Genomic DNA, 17,691 nt, shown 5'->3' on the forward strand with positions numbered 1-17,691 from the left:
ATTTAGTTATTCTCCTTTAAAAAAGCAATTTTAAAGTTTAATTGCATAAATGAAGACATTATAATTAGATAAAACTTTCCTGCCATTTATGAAAATATTCAGGTCACAAATTTAGGAAATTCTGGCGACTAGCTAAAAGTACTGAACTTGTAACACAAACTGGTTAATATTAACATTGAATTTTTTTTTAAAGATTTTATTTATTTATTTGACAGACAGAGATCACAAGTAGGCAAAGAGGCAGGCAGAGAGAGAGGGAGAGGAAGCAGGCTCCCTGCTGAGCAGAGAGCCCGATGTGGGGCTCGATCCCAGGACCCTGAGATCATGAGCTGAGTGGAAGGAAGAGGCTTAACCCACTGAGCCACCCAGGTGCCCCTAACATTGAATTTTTTAGTTAAGAGCAATCTGGGGGGAAAAATGCCATTATTTATATGTTTGAAAGTGGATGACTAAACACTTTGAGAATAGATAATATGCAATCACTAAGTGTTTCCAAATTCAGTTTCTCCTATTTAGAACATTTAATGTACTGTTGAATCCTATTGGCTAGTATTTTGGTGACACCTGGATCACATTAGAATCAACTATGTTTGAAATAAAGCCATGAAAAACAATTTTTAAATTTTTTTTAAAGATTTAATTAATTAATTAATTTGACAGACACACAGTGATAGAGGGAACACAAGCAGAGGGAGAGGGAGAAGCAGGCTTCCCACCAAGCAGGGAACTTGATGTGGGGCTCGATCCCAGGACCATGGGATCATGACCCAAGCCGGAGGCAAATGCTCAACTACTAAAGCCACCCAGGCACCCCAAGCCATGAAAATTTTTATGTTATTATATTTATACTGTTTTTTTTTTTAATTTTTTCATTTTATTTTTTTTAAGATTTTATTTATTTATCAGAGAGAGAGAGGGGGAGAGAGCAAGCACAGGCAGACAGAATGGCAGGCAGAGGCTCCCTGCTGAGCAAGGAGCCCGATGTGGGACTCGATCCCAGGACGCTGGGATCATGACCTGAGCCGAAGGCAGCTGCTTAACCAACTAAATGTCATTACATTTCTACCATTTAAATTGCAACACATGTAAGAGAAGTATAATGCTTAGGTTAAGAGGATGGATCTAGATTTGGACACCCTTTAAGTTCAAATCTCAACTCTGTCACCTACTCCCTGACAAAAACTGGGCAAGTCATTTTACTTATGCTTGCATTTTCTCAGCCATGAAATAGAGATAATAGCAAGTGTCTCCAATAATTGTTGTATTCAAATAAAGTGCTTGGAATAGTAGCTGGTGTATGATGAGCACACAGTAAATTTTAACTGAATATCATCCCCACCACCACACACCATCATCATTAATCACCCTCATCATCGTCAAAAGGCTAATGCCAGTTGAGACCTGGATAGTACTGCCATTAACATAAAATACACGCTTTTTCATTTAAACCATAACATTTAACTAAACATTTCATTGTTTAAATACCAAAACACCCTGAAAAAGACAAAAGCAGATAGGAAGGAGTTATTCCTAAGCAAATTAGAAAGCACAGTCAATACATGACTGGCAAAGAAATGTTCATGAAAATCAGCCTTTACCAGAAATAAAAATTAGCTTATATGAGTTACAAGATTTTGTTGCTGAGTAAATTAGGATAACATTAGAAAAGTCTAGATTTTTCAACAGACTGCAACAAATAAATTTCATGACTGTACAGCACAAATCCGTGCTAAATTAAAAGTTATCAAATTATCAATTATTACTTGAAAAACTACATGAAATCCCACCAATCGCCAATTTGTAGATTCCAATATATGTCACATTTTTTAAAAAAAATATTTATTTATTTGACAGACAAAGATCACAAGCAGGCAGAGAGGCAGGCAGAGAGAGGAAGGGAAGCAGACTCCCCGCTGAGCAAGAGCCTGATGCAGGGCTCGATCCCATGACCCGGGATCATGACCTGAGCTGAAGGCAGAGGCTTTAACCAACCCACTGAGCCACCCAGACGCCCCATATGTCATATTTTTAATTTTAAATTTATTAAACAAAAAATTTAACTCCATATTCTGAAAAATATAGGAAATTAAAATTAACTTTTGGTTTTAAACATGAATTTCTTTTCTATCCTTCATTTTAATTCTTCTATTTGCACAGATATCTGAGCCAAAAGATTAAGTCATTGTTTTTAAAAGTTATTCCACCAAGACTTTTAAAAAAACCCTCAAAAACCTGGTAACAGCTTCACAAACACACACATAATATAGGTAATGAATCAAGACTACTCTGGAGATATTACAATGTTGTTTAAATGCTAAGAACATATTTTTACTGGTATCCTCTTTGTAAAATGTTTTTATTTCTTAAAATATTTTATTTACTTACTTATTAATTAAGTAAGCTCTATGCCCAAGGTGGGGCTTGAACTCATGACCCTGAAATCAAGAGTCGCAAACTCCACTGACTGAGCCAGCCTAGCACCTCTGTAAAAATTTTTTAGACAAACACTATTTACTTTCATGTTAGAAAATGTAGCAAGAATCTGTGAGAAACAAAGTGAAAATTATTCTTAATCCTACAATTTTAAATATCTCTATAAATATATATGCATAGCAGTATTTTACACACACACACACACACACACACACACAGTTTGTTTTTTCATTCTATTCCTTTGGGGTAGCCAACACTAAATGTTTGGTGGATATAACAGATATATACATGAAAATTGGTATAGAGAAGCTTTTCAATGAGAAATATTTCAGTTATGTACGTTTTAAGGTTAAAACAAGTCAAAACGTGAAAAATTAGTTAAGTTTCACTTTAATAGTCTATTTAGCAGCTAATTAAGTGACATATAATTTAAAGCAAACTCACAGTAAAGCAGCTGCTCTTGAAATCCGTATTTTGAAATGAGAGAATTTAATGCTGTAGGCCTTTATGGAAAGAAAGAAAAAGACCTTAGTCATTCTAGAGTTACACATATTTATGAATTATAAAAATAACTAGGATAGCTAGTTTATGAAAAACACCAATGAATTTAAAAGAAAAATGAAGGCAAACATAACACCAGATTTTACAACATTAATCAGAATTACACTACTGAAATTCCAGGGGAATTGATTTGTATTCACAATCCAGGATCAATTCACTTTCTCACCAAATTCCCTCCTCAGATTTAGGGGTATCTGATCAGCTTTTATTTTATGTTTTTCTTTATTCTAGTCTTTCTCTCTGGGAGGCTCTTTCTCTACCTAGGAATAGCCAGGTGACTGTTATCTGATTCTGTTTTTGAAGAAAAGTGAGATTATACATGTAGTGAAAGGAATCTGGAATGATATTCTCCCAGATTAGGTGGATGACTGGAAGGGAGCCACTTAAAACGCTCCTTTTTGTTTATCACTATTTTCTGTAATGACTGCTTTAAAAAAACAAAACAAAACAAAACAAAAATCCCGGCTTTAATGAGGCATAATTTACATACAATTCAAGCATCTTAATAAATTTATGAAGTTGAAGAACCATCACTATAGCTCTCAACTCTAGAATATTTCTATCACCCAAATAATTCCTGCACAGATGTTTGTAGTTAATTCTTGCTCTACCCCTAGTCCTAGAGAACCACTGATCTGCTTTCTGCCACTACATACTTGCCGTTCTAGAAATTTCATAGAAATGGAATCAATGTATGGTCTCTTATGTCTGGTTTTTTTCACTTAGCATCATTTTGAGGTTCACGCACGATGAAGCCTGAATCAGTATTCACTCCTTTTTATTGCTGAATGGCATTCCCTGTATGGAGATACCACATTTTGTTTATTCATCCCTCAGATGATGGACATTTGGACTGTTTCCAGTTTGGGGCTATTATGAATAATGCTGCTACAAACATTTTTTTTCATGCCTTTGTGTGGACATATCTCTTCATTTTGGGGGGCAGATCCCTGAGAATGCTTTTCTTTTATAATTATCTTTTTTTTTTTTAAGATTTTATTTATTTATTTGACAGAGATCACAAGTAGGCAGAGAGGCAGGCAGAGAGAGAGGAAGAAGCAGGCTCCCTGCTGAGCAGAGAGCCCGATGTGGGGCTCGATCCCAGGACTCTGGGATCATGACCTGAGCTGAAGGCAGAGGCTTTAAACCACTGAGCCACCCAGGTGCCCCAATTTTTTTTTTTTTTTTAAGTAAGGGAAATTATAAAGAAAACAACACAGACTTTCTTTTTATGACTATAGTTTTTTTCCCTATTCATTTTAAGCCAGTTATGCTTGTTTTCTGGTTGAGGTTTATAGTCTATGTTTTTATTTTTATGCATATAACTAAAAGACTTTTTAAGTTATTCCAAGTACTCAATTGATTATTGAAGATGTTATGACTTTTGTCTATAACAAACTTGGGAGAGCAGAAACATTTGTCTGAATATGAATTGATATTTAAAACCCCTATGTTTGGAAATTTTGGCTAAATTATTATTTTTATGAAATTTTCATGCAGATCATTTGTTTTTTTACTAAGTTAATTTATCCTACTGTTTAAGCTAAATTATCTAGAGCCCCCAAACCAATCAGGTCCATTTATGTGCTTGAAGTTTGCTCTCTGCTTATATTATAATTATTACAACCTTCTCATGTTTTGTTTTTTTTTTCTGTTCCCTTCTATCTGAACACATCCCTACAAAAATGTGGAGGGCTCCTTGAAGGACTTTATCTTAAAATTTCTGCGTGTATAACTTATTGTGGATTTTCAGTAAACATGTAATTGAACCACACAAAATTTCTAGCTTTTTTTGTACAATAAAACTTGGCTGTTGAATTTTTATTTCAATTTGGAATACAGTGTAGTTTAGTATACCTATATATGTCCCTGTTCTAAGTATTTCCCATTCTTCTTTCTGGCTACCTATCACAACGATATCAACCCTTTTAAAACCAGAGATGAAGGTGATTTCTCTAAAGTTAGACCAGAAAAGTGGAGGGGGTGGGGAGCTTCTTATATTTAAGAGCCAAATATGATGATATGGTACATTAAATGGAACTATCTGGAAGCCACACAGCCTAGCAAAATCTTTTGAGGCTCAGAATTTGTTTTGCCCTCACACTTTAATAATATACCTCTTCAGGGCTACTGTGAGTCAGAAAAAATATTATTTGCCAAACCTGATGGTAACTACACTCACCACAATAATTAGTCAAAGAAAAAAAATGTCAATAGGAAATTATATTTTGTTCTTATTTTTTGATCAAGTAATAAACACACATAGTACAAAAAAGGTACAAAACTGAATCCCCCTATATTCTCATCACTCAGCTACCCAGTACTCCAGAAACAACTACTGATACCAGTTTCTTGTGTCAGGACACAGGCTGTCGGAGCCTATGTGGACAAAGGAGGGCGTCCACATGGGGCTGACAGCTGCAGCAGCAATGGGGTATCAGTTACATAAAGGGGAATCACTCAAATAAGCAAATTTAGCTGACCTTTGAACAATGTGGATTTGAACTGCATGGGTCTACTTTATATGTAGATTTTTTTTAAAGATTTATTTATTCATTTGAGAGAAAGACAGAGAGTAAGAGAATGCATGAGAGGGGCAGAGGGAAAGAAAGTCCAACCTGACTGAGCATGGAGCCTGGTGCCGGGCTCGAACTCATGACCCTGAGATCATGACCTGAGCAGAAACCAAGAGTCAGATGCTTAAAACCAACAGTGCTATACAGGTGCCCCTATATGTAGATTTTTATTTTTATTTTTATTTTTTTTAAAGATTTTATTTATTTATTTGACAGAGAGAGATCACAAGTAGACAGAGAGGCAGGCAGAGAGGGAGGAAGGGAAGCAAGCTGCCCGCTGAGCAGGGAGCCCGCTGCGGGCCTTGATCCCAGGACCCTGAGATCATGACCTGAGCCGAAGGCAGAGGCTTAACCCACTGAGCCACCCAGGCGCCCTATATGTAGATTTTTAAAATACACATATAGTACAGCACTGAAAATGTATTTTCTTTTTCTTATGACATTCTTGGTTTTTTTTTTTTTTTGGAAGATTTTATTTATTTGAGAGACAGAGTGAATGAGCACGAGTTGGGGGGATGGGCAGAGGGAAAGGGAAAAGCAGACTCCCTGCTGAGGAGGGAGCCCGATGACATGGGACTAGACCCCAAGACCCCAGGATCATGACCCAAGCAGATGCTTAACTGACTGAGCCACCCAGGTACCCCATCTTTCTTATATTCTTATTATTTTCTTTTCTCTAGCTTACTTTATTGTAAGAATAAGGTATATAATTCATATAACATACAAAAGATGCATTATTCAACTATTTGTCACTGGTAAGACTTCTGGTAAACAGGAGGCTATTAGCAGTTAAGTTTTGGGGGAGTCAAAAGTTATTCCCAGATTTTCAACTGCAGTGTGGGGGTTGGTGACCCTAACCTCTGTGTTGTTCAAGGGCCAAGTGTATATTAAGGATAATGGGAAGCAGGTTTCTCAGGGCCAGAGAAGGGAGCTGCAAATATGGAAAAGAAGAAAACTAGGACAAAACTGGGTGCTTGGAAGGGAACTGGAAGTATCAGTGTGAACTCATGGTTTTCGATAAAAAATACAAAAATATAGGTAAATAGAGGGGTGTATACTAACGTGTCTGTGTATCCCCTAACTTTTCTGCTGAGGGGGCTTGGGAGCGTTGAAAACCAAATAGCAATAACCAATTTAAGAGTCCAGCTCTTGGTTTCTAAATAGTATACTCAACTAAGAACCAGGCAGGGTTCCTTAAGGAAATGGCTGATTCTAGGTTTGGGGCAATAAAATTATGAGCTGAGCTTACAACTTCTTGTTTTACCAGAAAGAAGAGATGTGTTCCAAGAATGATGGGGTAGTATTAAAAGGACACAGAAGTCAGCATGAAGGGTGGGCCAATAGCTAAATCAGAGCCAATTTAAAAGTATCTAAATAATGGTAATAATAGATTTTAATCCAATGGATAAAACAGGGAGCCATGAGTCCATACTGATTTAAACAAATGAATAAACTGAAAGTTTGATTTAAAAAAAAAAAAACCAGCGTAACTTATAAGATCTCAAACTGCCCTCCCTACAAATACTTAATTATAAAGAAAAAACAAGTAGCTTTATGGCAAGTCTAACAGATATCTCCTTACTAAGAAGTTATACTGCATACCATCAGTAACTAGAAAAATCTAAACTGTCTACTCCCTGCTAGGATTCAAAACAGGAACACAGAATCACTTTGGTTACATTCCTGTCAAAGATGCATAACCTGAACATCAGCATGAAAAAAATAGCAGACAAGTGAAATTGAGCATTTTATAAAATCACTGGCCTATGGTATTAACAAAAGTGTCAAGGTTATGAAAGTAAAAAAAAAAGACCACATTTAAGTGTTCCAGACTGAAGAGGCCTAAGGAGACATGACAATTAAATGCAATATATGATTGTGAACTGGGTCCTTTTACAGTAGAGGACATTATTGGAAAACTGGTAAAATGTGAATGAGCTCTGAGGACTAGATGGCAGGAATGTCTCAATGTCAATATTCTGATGTTTGTATTGTAGTTATGTGGTTATATAGGACAATGCCCTTGTCTGTAGGACACAGACTAATGTATCTGTGGTGATGGGATACTATGTTAGGAAGGAACTTCCTCTCAAATGGACAGAAAAAAAAGGTTCTCCTGAATTTTTCTGTAATTGTGAGATGATTTTTAAAAAAAAAAGGAAAAAAGAAAATTGTTGCACTAACTTGCACACTTTCTTCTCTAACCTAGTTTTTTGTACCAATGCCTTGCATATATTGGGTGCTCAATAAATGCTTTTGATTTGCTGAAGGACAAAAGAACAATGTCCCAGAAGGTAGTAAGAGTAGAGGAAGTGAGACTGGTTAGAAAGCTACTACAATAGTCCAGCTAAAATACAGACTGAAGTGGGAGCAATGGTCATGTCACATAAGTAAAGATTACATAAATCTTTAGAACACAGAATTCAAAAGCCTTTGTGTTCTGGAAAAGGGGGAAGTGAAACAAAGAATGGTATAAAGGATGACTCCCAGAACTGTGGCAAAACCAACTGGATTAGTAACATTCACTACTAAAATGGAAACACAAGTAGAAGAATAAATTCAGGTGGGGTAGGGTAGGGCTCAGGGATGATGAGTTATTTTAAATATGTTTAAATATGCTGAATTATGCTTATAAACATTATAAATGCTTATAAAACATTTTAGTAGAGATCTGTGTGGGTAATATGAGTCTTAAATTTAAAAGAAAGGAAAAGTCACCTAGGAAGACAGTGCCACACTAAGAATAAAAGATGGCCTGAAACAAAACTTTAAAGGCTAGGAAAGGAGGAATACCCAGAAAAGGTGACTTATAAGGTACAACCAAAGGAGGTAAGAAGAAAGCAGTAAAATGTTATGTTAAAAACAAAAACAAAAACAAAAACAAAAAGGAGAGGAACATTTTAAGAAGACTTAAATGAAATTAAATGCTGCTGCCAAGTCAAGGAAAACAATGTCAGAAAGTATGCATTAAAGTTCATGATATTGACGTCATTACTTTGTAACCTGGTAAAAGCCAGATGGGTGAGCTCAGAAGACATCAACTCTTGAGATGGTTTACTTTAAGGAAAGGGATAAATAAGGTGGGGTAGACAGAGTGGAATGTGGGGTTGAGAGAGGTTTGATTGTTTTAAAATGGGAGAAATTTGGACCAAAAGCCACTGAGACAGTTAATGACACAAGAGAGAGGACATAATTGAGAATGTCCTCCATATTGGAGAGTCACTCGGGGTCCACACATTTCAGAAATTCTTTTTTTTTTTTTTCGAAGATTTTATTTATTTGAGAGAGAGCAAGAGTGAGAGAGAAGGCATGACTGGGGTGAAGGGCAGAGGGAGAAGCAGAACCCTGATGAGCAGGGAGCCCAATGTGGGGCTTGATCCTGGGATTTTGGGATCATGATCTGAGCTGAAGGCAGATGCTTAACCAACTAAGCTGTCCAGGCATCCCCATTTTCAGAAATTCTTATTTTAGAAAGGTTCAAATGATTTTGAAATGAACACTGTTATTCATTAGAACTGTAGGATGGCATTTAGTCTGAACCCCTCTGAGGTTCAAAGGAGTTAGGTAACTGACATCTGCTGCAGCTCACATGGTTACTGTATGATAGAGCAAGGGCCTGAGGACTTCTGACTTTAAACGGCCTGCTCCTTCCATGATCCCAGGATGATTTCATATACTCCTCTAGTTGTTCTGTAGACCCACATCTGGGGCTATGAGGGTGATTAACGTGGGGAGTGGAAGGAGATGTGGGCTGGAGAGAGTCTGGTTACATTCTAGGGCTCTGGAATCCCCACTCCCGTTTCACAGAAGGAACCAATCCTTCTGTACGTCTAAAAAAGTAGGGTCCTGAATGAGATTTTAATTAAAAAACAAAAAAAACAAAAAAAAAGAAAGAAAAGAGAAAAAGCTCATAAAAGAAAAAAAAGCCCACCATGGTCAAAGATATGTAAAAATGTACCTATTTTAAAACAGGCTTAAAAAAAATGAAATAGGCTTACCGGGTAATGGCACTGAAGAGTCCACGGATGCGTGCTTTATGTCGAGCTACGAAAGCTTCAGTAAATATTACTCCTCTATTATCAATATCAATGTGTCCATTAATAATTCTACCTAGTCGCTGAGTTAGGGCCTGGGGGTAAAGATGCAAATTTTTATTAATTTGAAAGAACAAAATTATATATATATAATTGTATAGTCTCAATAAAGTTATGCTGCTAGTATTACCCATACAATTGAACATTTCAACAAACACAAATTCAGAGGCTCTATAAGATAAAATGAAGATTTAGGATCTAGGAAACTTCATGTCAGAGCAAAATCGAGAATTCAATGAGTCAAATAGCTGGTATCTTAAATGGCTTTGCTACTTCCTAATAAGGGCTTTTTTTTTTTAAAGATTTTTAAAAATTTTATTTATCAGAGAGCGAGCGAGCGAACACGCGAGCGCACAAACAGGCAGAGGGAGAGAGGGAGAAGCAGGCTCCTTCCAAGCAAGGAGCCCAATGCAAGACTCGATCCTAGGACCCTGGGATCATGACCTGAGCTGAAGGCAGTGGCTTAACCCACTGAACCACCCAGGCGTCCCAAGAAGGGCTATTTCTAATGTAAAATAAAAGTGACTGCTTAACCAGTTTTCTAGATATAGGCAGCCTGAAACATAAAGGCAGCCAACATATACACATGGGTCTTCAAGGAGACCCTATCTGGAGTTTTGAACACTGAGTAAAATAAATGTAATTCCAAGATTCTGAAACCTACACAAATATTAAGACCTAAAAAGTTCTCTTCTCTGATGCAATTATTAACAAGTTTATCTGTGCCCAGAGATCTATACTAGCAGATAACATGATTTCCTGGTAATCCTGAGAGTATTTCTAGGACTAGGGCTGGGGTCAGGTACATCTGAAATAAGTCTGGACATATTTCACATCCCAAGATGAGTTAGCACTACTTAGGGGAGTAGCTGATACTTTTCTGATATAGACAAATGCATTTCAACAATTTTTTTTTTGCATTTCAACAATTTCTTAATGAGCTTTTAGAATACTGCCTGTGATATTCAGAAAAACTAGAACTGAAAAATGTTAAGAAAACATACACATTTCCAGAATGTGTCAACAGTGCAGTTTCCTAAGAAATCATTTGGGTCTGTTCTGATACTCTTAAAATGTGTTTTACAAAAAATTTTTTGACCTTCTGTGATTAAAATATATTTGCTCACTTAAAATAGAACTTAGGCTCCTGAAATACTATATAAAATAGGTCTGTATTCAAATGGTATTTTAGATGCCATAATAGGAAATCACTCTTTCAAAATAGGTGAGTATATCTGTTTGTATTATAAATTAGTCTCATGCAATTATGGTTTGGTATAATTTTGTAAGCTGAATTTTCTTAAAGTGATATATACCTAAGAAGAGATTTGGCTTTTCTCTTATTTATTCCAGTAAATACAAAACAAAATCATCATTTATTGAGGACCTCCACTGTTCCAGACATCTCACTAGATACACCATGTGTATAACCTTACTAAGTCTATGAAAAAGCTAATTATTCTCATTTCAAAAATATGTAAATTGAAGCACCAAAGAGTTGAAATAATTTTCCTAACACGAAATAACTAAACAGTGGCATAAATGAATTCAAATTAAAGTCTGTTTAACCCCAAAGTCCATGCACTTTCCATTGTACAAAATAAATGTCTGCAATTCTAAAATACCAAACTACTTAAAGAGCAAAGAAATAATCATTTCTAAATGGTCTCATCAGAGCCATAAATGTTCAGAAGTATCCCCAAAATAAACTGCTACAACAGCAATAGTCAAAAAAATCAAGTAATGATAAGAAAATCTAGTTTTTTTCTTCCAATTAAAATTCTTTATTTATCTGAAAAGATATTATACTATTAAGAAAAAATACCTGTGTCAGAAAGTTTCCAGGAAGATCATAGGTTTTACACAGCTCTGATATGGTGACCTGACCACTTTCTTGCAATTTATCATTTACCTCTTCTGCTAAGCGATCCAGATAGTTCCTAATAGTTAAAAAAAAAAATTACAAGTAATGATTTTCCTCTTTTATGTTTAATTTCTGTGCAATAAAATATGCCAACAAAATAGTGAATAGGGTATGTTTAGGTACACTTGATTCATGACTCATATTCTCAAGATTATTTTTTTCTTATCCATGTAAATATGTAAGGTCAATCAAATGATAAGTGCTGGGATTATTTTTTAACAATGTAAATACAATGTAAATTCCTTCAGTCATTTTTCATTAATATTTTTTGGAAGAATGTTTTGCTTTCAGAGTTAAGACTGTAAAGGAAAGATCCTAAAAGTTATGTTTTGTGCTGCTTTAAGATAACAGGAAAAGAAATCCAACTTTTTATTATTTCCAAGTACTCCATAAAATCAAGCACTTATTAAGTACAATGATCCTAATAATGAAAACCAGCATTATGAGAGTTCTAAACAAAATGCCAAACTGGTCACAACTGTTCTAAATTTAAACACTAAATTATTTAAACACTAAACTGTTCTAACTTTAAACATGAAAAAAAAATAAAGAAATACAAAAAAGTGCTCTTAAATACTGTACTTACTCATCTATCAGTTGTCCCAACACTAACTGAACATGTTTTTCTGATTTTATAATGTCACCAATTCTACTTTCAATATGAGTCAGATCCACATTAATTACCTGGAAAATAAATAAAATTCTATTAGTGATAAGTTCATATTGTTTCTTGAGTTTGTTACATATTAGAGCTATAATATTACATATTAGAATTATAAATACAGTGACTATTAGAACTATCTACTTAAAAACTTACTTTCTCTAAGATGAATTTCAAATTAATTTGAAATATTGTGAAAAAGTCTCAGTCAAATAAAAAATTAGAAGCTTATTGCTTACTAACTTTCATTTCTGAACAATACATTTTCACTTGCTAGGACAGTTTGCATTAAGAAGCTATATTTTCATACAACAGGCACCACTTACACAATATTTTCCAGCCTCTTGTATACAGTGTACCTTGCTAATGACATGCACACTTATATTTTTCTAGAAATATCTTCTACTTTTAAAAATATTTCTCTACTCCTTTCATATACTAAAAGCATGTAATAAACATGAAAATTATTTTCCTCTCCAAATTACATTAACTCTGTGACTACATAAAATGACAACTATGAGTTTATCTGGTAAAGAATAAGCAAGTAACTGAGAAAGAAGAATTTATTTTTATTTATTTATTTTTCTAAAGATTTTATTTATTTATTTGACCGACAGAGATTACAAGTAGACAAGAGAGGCAGGCATGGAGAAAGAGGAAGAAGCAGGCTCTCCGCAGAGCAGAGAGCCCGATGTGGGGCTCGATCCCAGGACCCTGGGATCATGACCTGAGCAGAAAGCAGAGGCTTTAACCCACCCAGGCGCCCCAGAAAGAAGAATTTATTAAATCATTCAATATATTAGAACTTATTAAGTTGATTAAATTTATTACTGAGGACTATAAAACTATTTCTTCACAAACATTATACAAATACGATACCAGCATTAATGAATATTTAAGTCACAATATCAAAAACTTGAGAAAGTAAAAAATTTTATAAATTTAAAATTTACCTGTTGCAGATCAACAATGTTCACTCGACCTTTAAAGAAAAGACATCTATTAATGTCATATTTACATACAAGTACACACAAGCCAAAAAACTGTAAATGTCAACAGATTTACATTATGGGCAGTCGAAGTCCTCCTTCTACAAAGGACATAAAGCCACAATAATTAATGTTTTCAAATACAAATCATTAGCTGAATAATTATTTATGGCTGAAGGCACAGGCAATAATTTATTTTTTGAAGTTTTATCTGTCACATCAGGCCAGTAACAAACAGCAACTGATACACAAGTTGGCCAGACCTATAGACTTAAGATTTACCTCCTATCACAATTTATCTACTGTGACCAAAGGGATACAACTAAATTCAGATGAACTTTTAAAAAATTTTTGGAATGAGTACATTTCCACCTATTGGCAAAAGAAAATCTGTTAAGTATTCCAAATTATAGCTAATATTTTATTAGTATTATGCTGGAAGATGAATCAGCACCAAGGGTGTATCTGATAACATCTACTGAAGAGTTGTTTTCATAGTTGCTTCTATTTTAATCAAATAGTATTCAAATTAGCTCAGTAGTTTGTTTAAATTTTAAAAAGATAAAAACTTCATATGCTTGTAATAGCATTTCCTACAATAGGTATAGCACCATATTACTTGCTAATTTACAAACACATAAAGTTAAGTTTTTAAAAAGAGTGTGGTAGTATAGCCTCATGTTTCAGAAATCTATAATCCTTTAAAATCTCTGTTCTCCTTTCATAATTACCACCTGATAATAGATAGCTGAGTAACCTCCCTTGAGTCATGCAATAAACTCATGAACTATGAATAGAAACAGTTGATTAATTCACCTATAGGAAATATAACTCCTAAAAATAATATTATTATAATAATAATATAATTGGGTGGTCCTATACCCTCCAAATCATTTATTATCTATGTTTTAAGTTTTTTTTTTTTTTTATGTTTTAAGTTGTTTTTTCCCTTCCAAATAACCAGAGGAGAAAATTGAGGAATTACTTACCACCTCGGACATGTAGCTCGTCTCTCATTTCTTTACTAATTTGAGCTGGTGTAATATATTCCTTCCCATCAAGTGTGTGAACTACTTCTAGCTGTTTTTGAGCAATCAATTTATTCACAATCTCAATGCAGTTCCGCTCTGACAACCTGAGACACACAAGAAGTTTTAAAATGCACTCGATACATTTGTGCTTAACAAAATTAACAATGCATGAAAACGGGCTTTTTTAAAAAAAAAAAGTTTGGATGAATAGTCACTAGGGTCTATATTACAAAATCTGTATCTCTTATTAGTAATAACCATACTGATTCAGTAAGTTAAAAAACAACAACAATTCTTGGGAGCAAGCAGGTTTACATAAACTTAAGTCATGTACCTAATTGGTACAAACCATTCTATGACAGAATTTCAAGTTTGCTCCCCTCTCTGGACCTGCTTCTACTCTTCAAATCTGAATAGAAAAGTGAGGACATAAAATTTAGATAGGAAAAAATCCTGCTCTTTTAACTTCAATTTACAGTTTAAGGTCAAAACAACAACAACAACAAAAAAAAAACAAAAAAAAACCAAACCAGAATTTTCTTTTAAATTAAGTGTGTGATTGTTTCCCTACTACTATTGATACAGCTTAGGAAAACCAGGACGGTAACTGTTATCCAAGCACTTAAGTACCTGCCCTAGTTTGCTCTCAGTGCTACAAAATACCGTATTAAAGGATTTAAGGTCTTCAAGCCCCAGAAGGCACAAAAACATCAAAGGTGAGAGACAGTCCACAGAGAGAGAGCATTCTGTTAACACTGTGCATGTGTTCTGTAACATAAAAAGAAGAGTTAGGGTGCCCAGAACACATCCCCCCACGATTAGTGGGTTTGCAAGAAATGCCAGTGTCCAAGGAGTCCTTAAAAATGACAGACGGGACCATGGGTCTGGCCTAGCACAACTCTTCTGGTGCACAAAAAGGCAAAATGTCTCAAGAGTCAACAGGACATTCGCTAAGTACTGTATTTTGGCCTTAGCCTCTCCTCTCCGGCTTATTCTAGGTCAGGTAATGTACAACAGGCCGTGACGCCGTAGGGACTTGACGGGTAAATAAGGCTCAGAGGGACACTCTTCAAACAGCTGGAAGTCGCCAGCCTCGGCCATCGAGAGGGCGGGGCGCGCCAGCTCTTAGCTTGGGCATGGCTGGGGGGTTCTTCGGGGCGTAGAAGCTTTCGGGCTTCACCGCCCAAAAGTATACTTGGAACTGCAATCCAGGCTACGGGAGAGAGGAGAAGGCAGAAATGGTGACACAGGGTGGGAAGGTGCGGGGTCCAGAGCCAGGGATCCCCGGCCTCAGATCTCGGCGTGGCTGCCAGGGGCTATTTTGGACTCCGCAACGGAGAGGGAGGGTCGGCACCTCTGTGTGGCCTCGGCGAACTGCGCCCGCTGGAAGTCAGCCGCCAACCGCCTGATCTCTTCCCAGGCGTCCGCCATCACGGCCCCAGTCGCCGAGCCGCCGCAGAACTGCCGACACGTCAGCCTAAAGGCAGCGGGAGCCGAAGCGGAACAGGCCGAGCGGAGGGACAAGAGGCTCCTCCCCCGACGCACAGAGCGCGCGTGGTCCGCGCCGGCAGGGGCGTGCCGGAAGAGCCGCAGCCCCGCCCACCTCGCACGGGCGGGGCGTTCTCCGTGTTGTGTAGCTACAGGTTTTAGCTTTTGGGAGACGGTACTGAAGGTACGCGTTGTGGGTGGGTTTTTTTTGTTTTTTTTTTTGTTTTGTTTTGTTTTGTACAAAGGTGACTAATTCGGGTACCATAAAGACTGGGAATTGCTTTAATCTCATTCTGGATTTAGAATGTTAGTTTTTCCTATTTCTCCTCTGGGGAAGGTTGGCTCCACCAAGCAACGAAGAAATAGAAACATACGATGATACCTATGTAGAGTTATGGATGAAATAGAGAAAGCAAAGGACACGTTTATTTTGCTTTCCCCTGCATAGATACCAGTAAAAGCTATTGAATCTGGAGTAAATTTCTTGTCCCCTTTTACTTTTATACCAAAGTCTTCACTTTAAAAGAAAAAAATTGTCATTCCTTTTAACTGCATGCCCTACAGAGTAGGTGAAGGGGGATTGTTAAAGTTTTTTTCCAATCTCAGTATCTTTTTCGGGGTGACTCATATCCACTGCCACAAAGATAGTCTACTTGTCCCGTAGAGTTCCCAGCTTTTTTTTTTTTTTTTTTTTTATTTATTTGAGAGAGAGAGACAGTGAGAGAGAGCATGAGCGAGGAGAAGGTCAGAGGGAGAAGCAGACTCCCCATGGAGCTGGGAGCCTGATGTGGGACTCGATCCAGGGACTCCAGGATCACGCCCTGAGCCGGAGGCAGTCGTTTAACCAACTGCGCCACCCAGGCGTCCCCAGAGTTCCCAGCTTTATTTAAAATGCAGAGAACCCGGTCAGGAAAACTGTTTCTAAGTACTGCCACCAAATAGCCACACCATCTGGCCATGTGATTGCCAACCAAGAGGTGAAACAGCAGAAGTCAAGAAGGTAACTTGGAAGAGAGTGAGTGGTGTGGTTCCAAAGAGTATCAAGCTTCAGAACAACCAGAAACATTCATTCATATCACAAAGACTTACTGATTCTCTATCAGATACCATGGACTACCTTGGTTGGTAAGGCAGACATGATTTTGCCATAAACAACCTGTAAAACTAATAAAGCAAATTTTTAAAAAACGTACTCAGTATACACTATAGTGCAGTAGGGAGGTATAGTGTACCATGTGAACACTGGGCATTCAAACTTCTTCCTTACCATATAAGTCTCCGTGAGCCTGGATTCTACTTTTCAGCAGCATCACACCACATGTGAAGTACTGGCCTAGACACACCAAACCCTTTCAGGACTCCATATCATTCTGGAATGACTGTTCTATTCCTCACTGCACCATACTCCCATTTATTTTGTAACTTATTTTTCCATGATGTCCCAGATTAAATAAAATAAAACTCTTTAATGAAATTAAATAAAACTCTTTTAAAATAAAACTCTTTAATGAAACCTTTTTAAATTTGTACAGTTGTTTTGTATGCAGTGTCTCCACAATTCTTTATTCAGGTGTCTATAATAGCAAGCAAAACTGCATTTCGTTTTTACTTACTACATTTCTAAATAGTTTGAACTCCTCAATGTTCCATAGCATTAGTATAACAAGTGGTACATAGTGCCTGATATATTTCATATATATTTTGTAAATAAGTCAGTGTAAATGTTTTGGTGCAGCATTTTACTTTGGTTAAATAAAAACATTTATTCTCTTCTTTAAAAGGTTTTATTTATCTGAGAGAGAGAGAGTGAGCAAGAGAGAGCTGGAGTGAGGGGAGGGGCAGAGGAAGAGGGAGAAGTAGACTCTGCTGATCAGGTAGCCTGATACGGGGCTCAGTCCCAGGACTCCAGGTTCATGATCTAAGCTGAAGGCAGA

General features: G+C 36.5%; 1 protein-coding gene across 1 annotated transcript in view; it reads right to left on the reverse strand.

Moving 5' to 3' along the window:
* Positions 1–15,767, reverse strand: part of UFL1 (UFM1 specific ligase 1) — a 34,244-nt gene extending 18,477 nt beyond the window's left edge. Inside the window, exons 1-7 of the mRNA XM_044245380.1 lie at positions 15,624–15,767; positions 14,228–14,373; positions 13,203–13,231; positions 12,175–12,272; positions 11,490–11,604; positions 9,569–9,699; positions 2,878–2,936 (exon numbers count right to left, since the gene is read on the reverse strand). Of these exons, the coding sequence (XP_044101315.1) occupies positions 2,878–2,936; positions 9,569–9,699; positions 11,490–11,604; positions 12,175–12,272; positions 13,203–13,231; positions 14,228–14,373; positions 15,624–15,700 (655 nt within the window). The 5' untranslated portion in view covers positions 15,701–15,767. The remainder of the gene's footprint in view (positions 1–2,877; positions 2,937–9,568; positions 9,700–11,489; positions 11,605–12,174; positions 12,273–13,202; positions 13,232–14,227; positions 14,374–15,623) is intronic.
* Positions 15,768–17,691: the final 1,924 nt, after the last annotated feature.

The sequence above is a fragment of the Neovison vison genome, chromosome 1, assembly GCF_020171115.1.
Source record: "Neovison vison isolate M4711 chromosome 1, ASM_NN_V1, whole genome shotgun sequence".
Lineage (NCBI taxonomy): Eukaryota > Metazoa > Chordata > Mammalia > Carnivora > Mustelidae > Neogale > Neogale vison.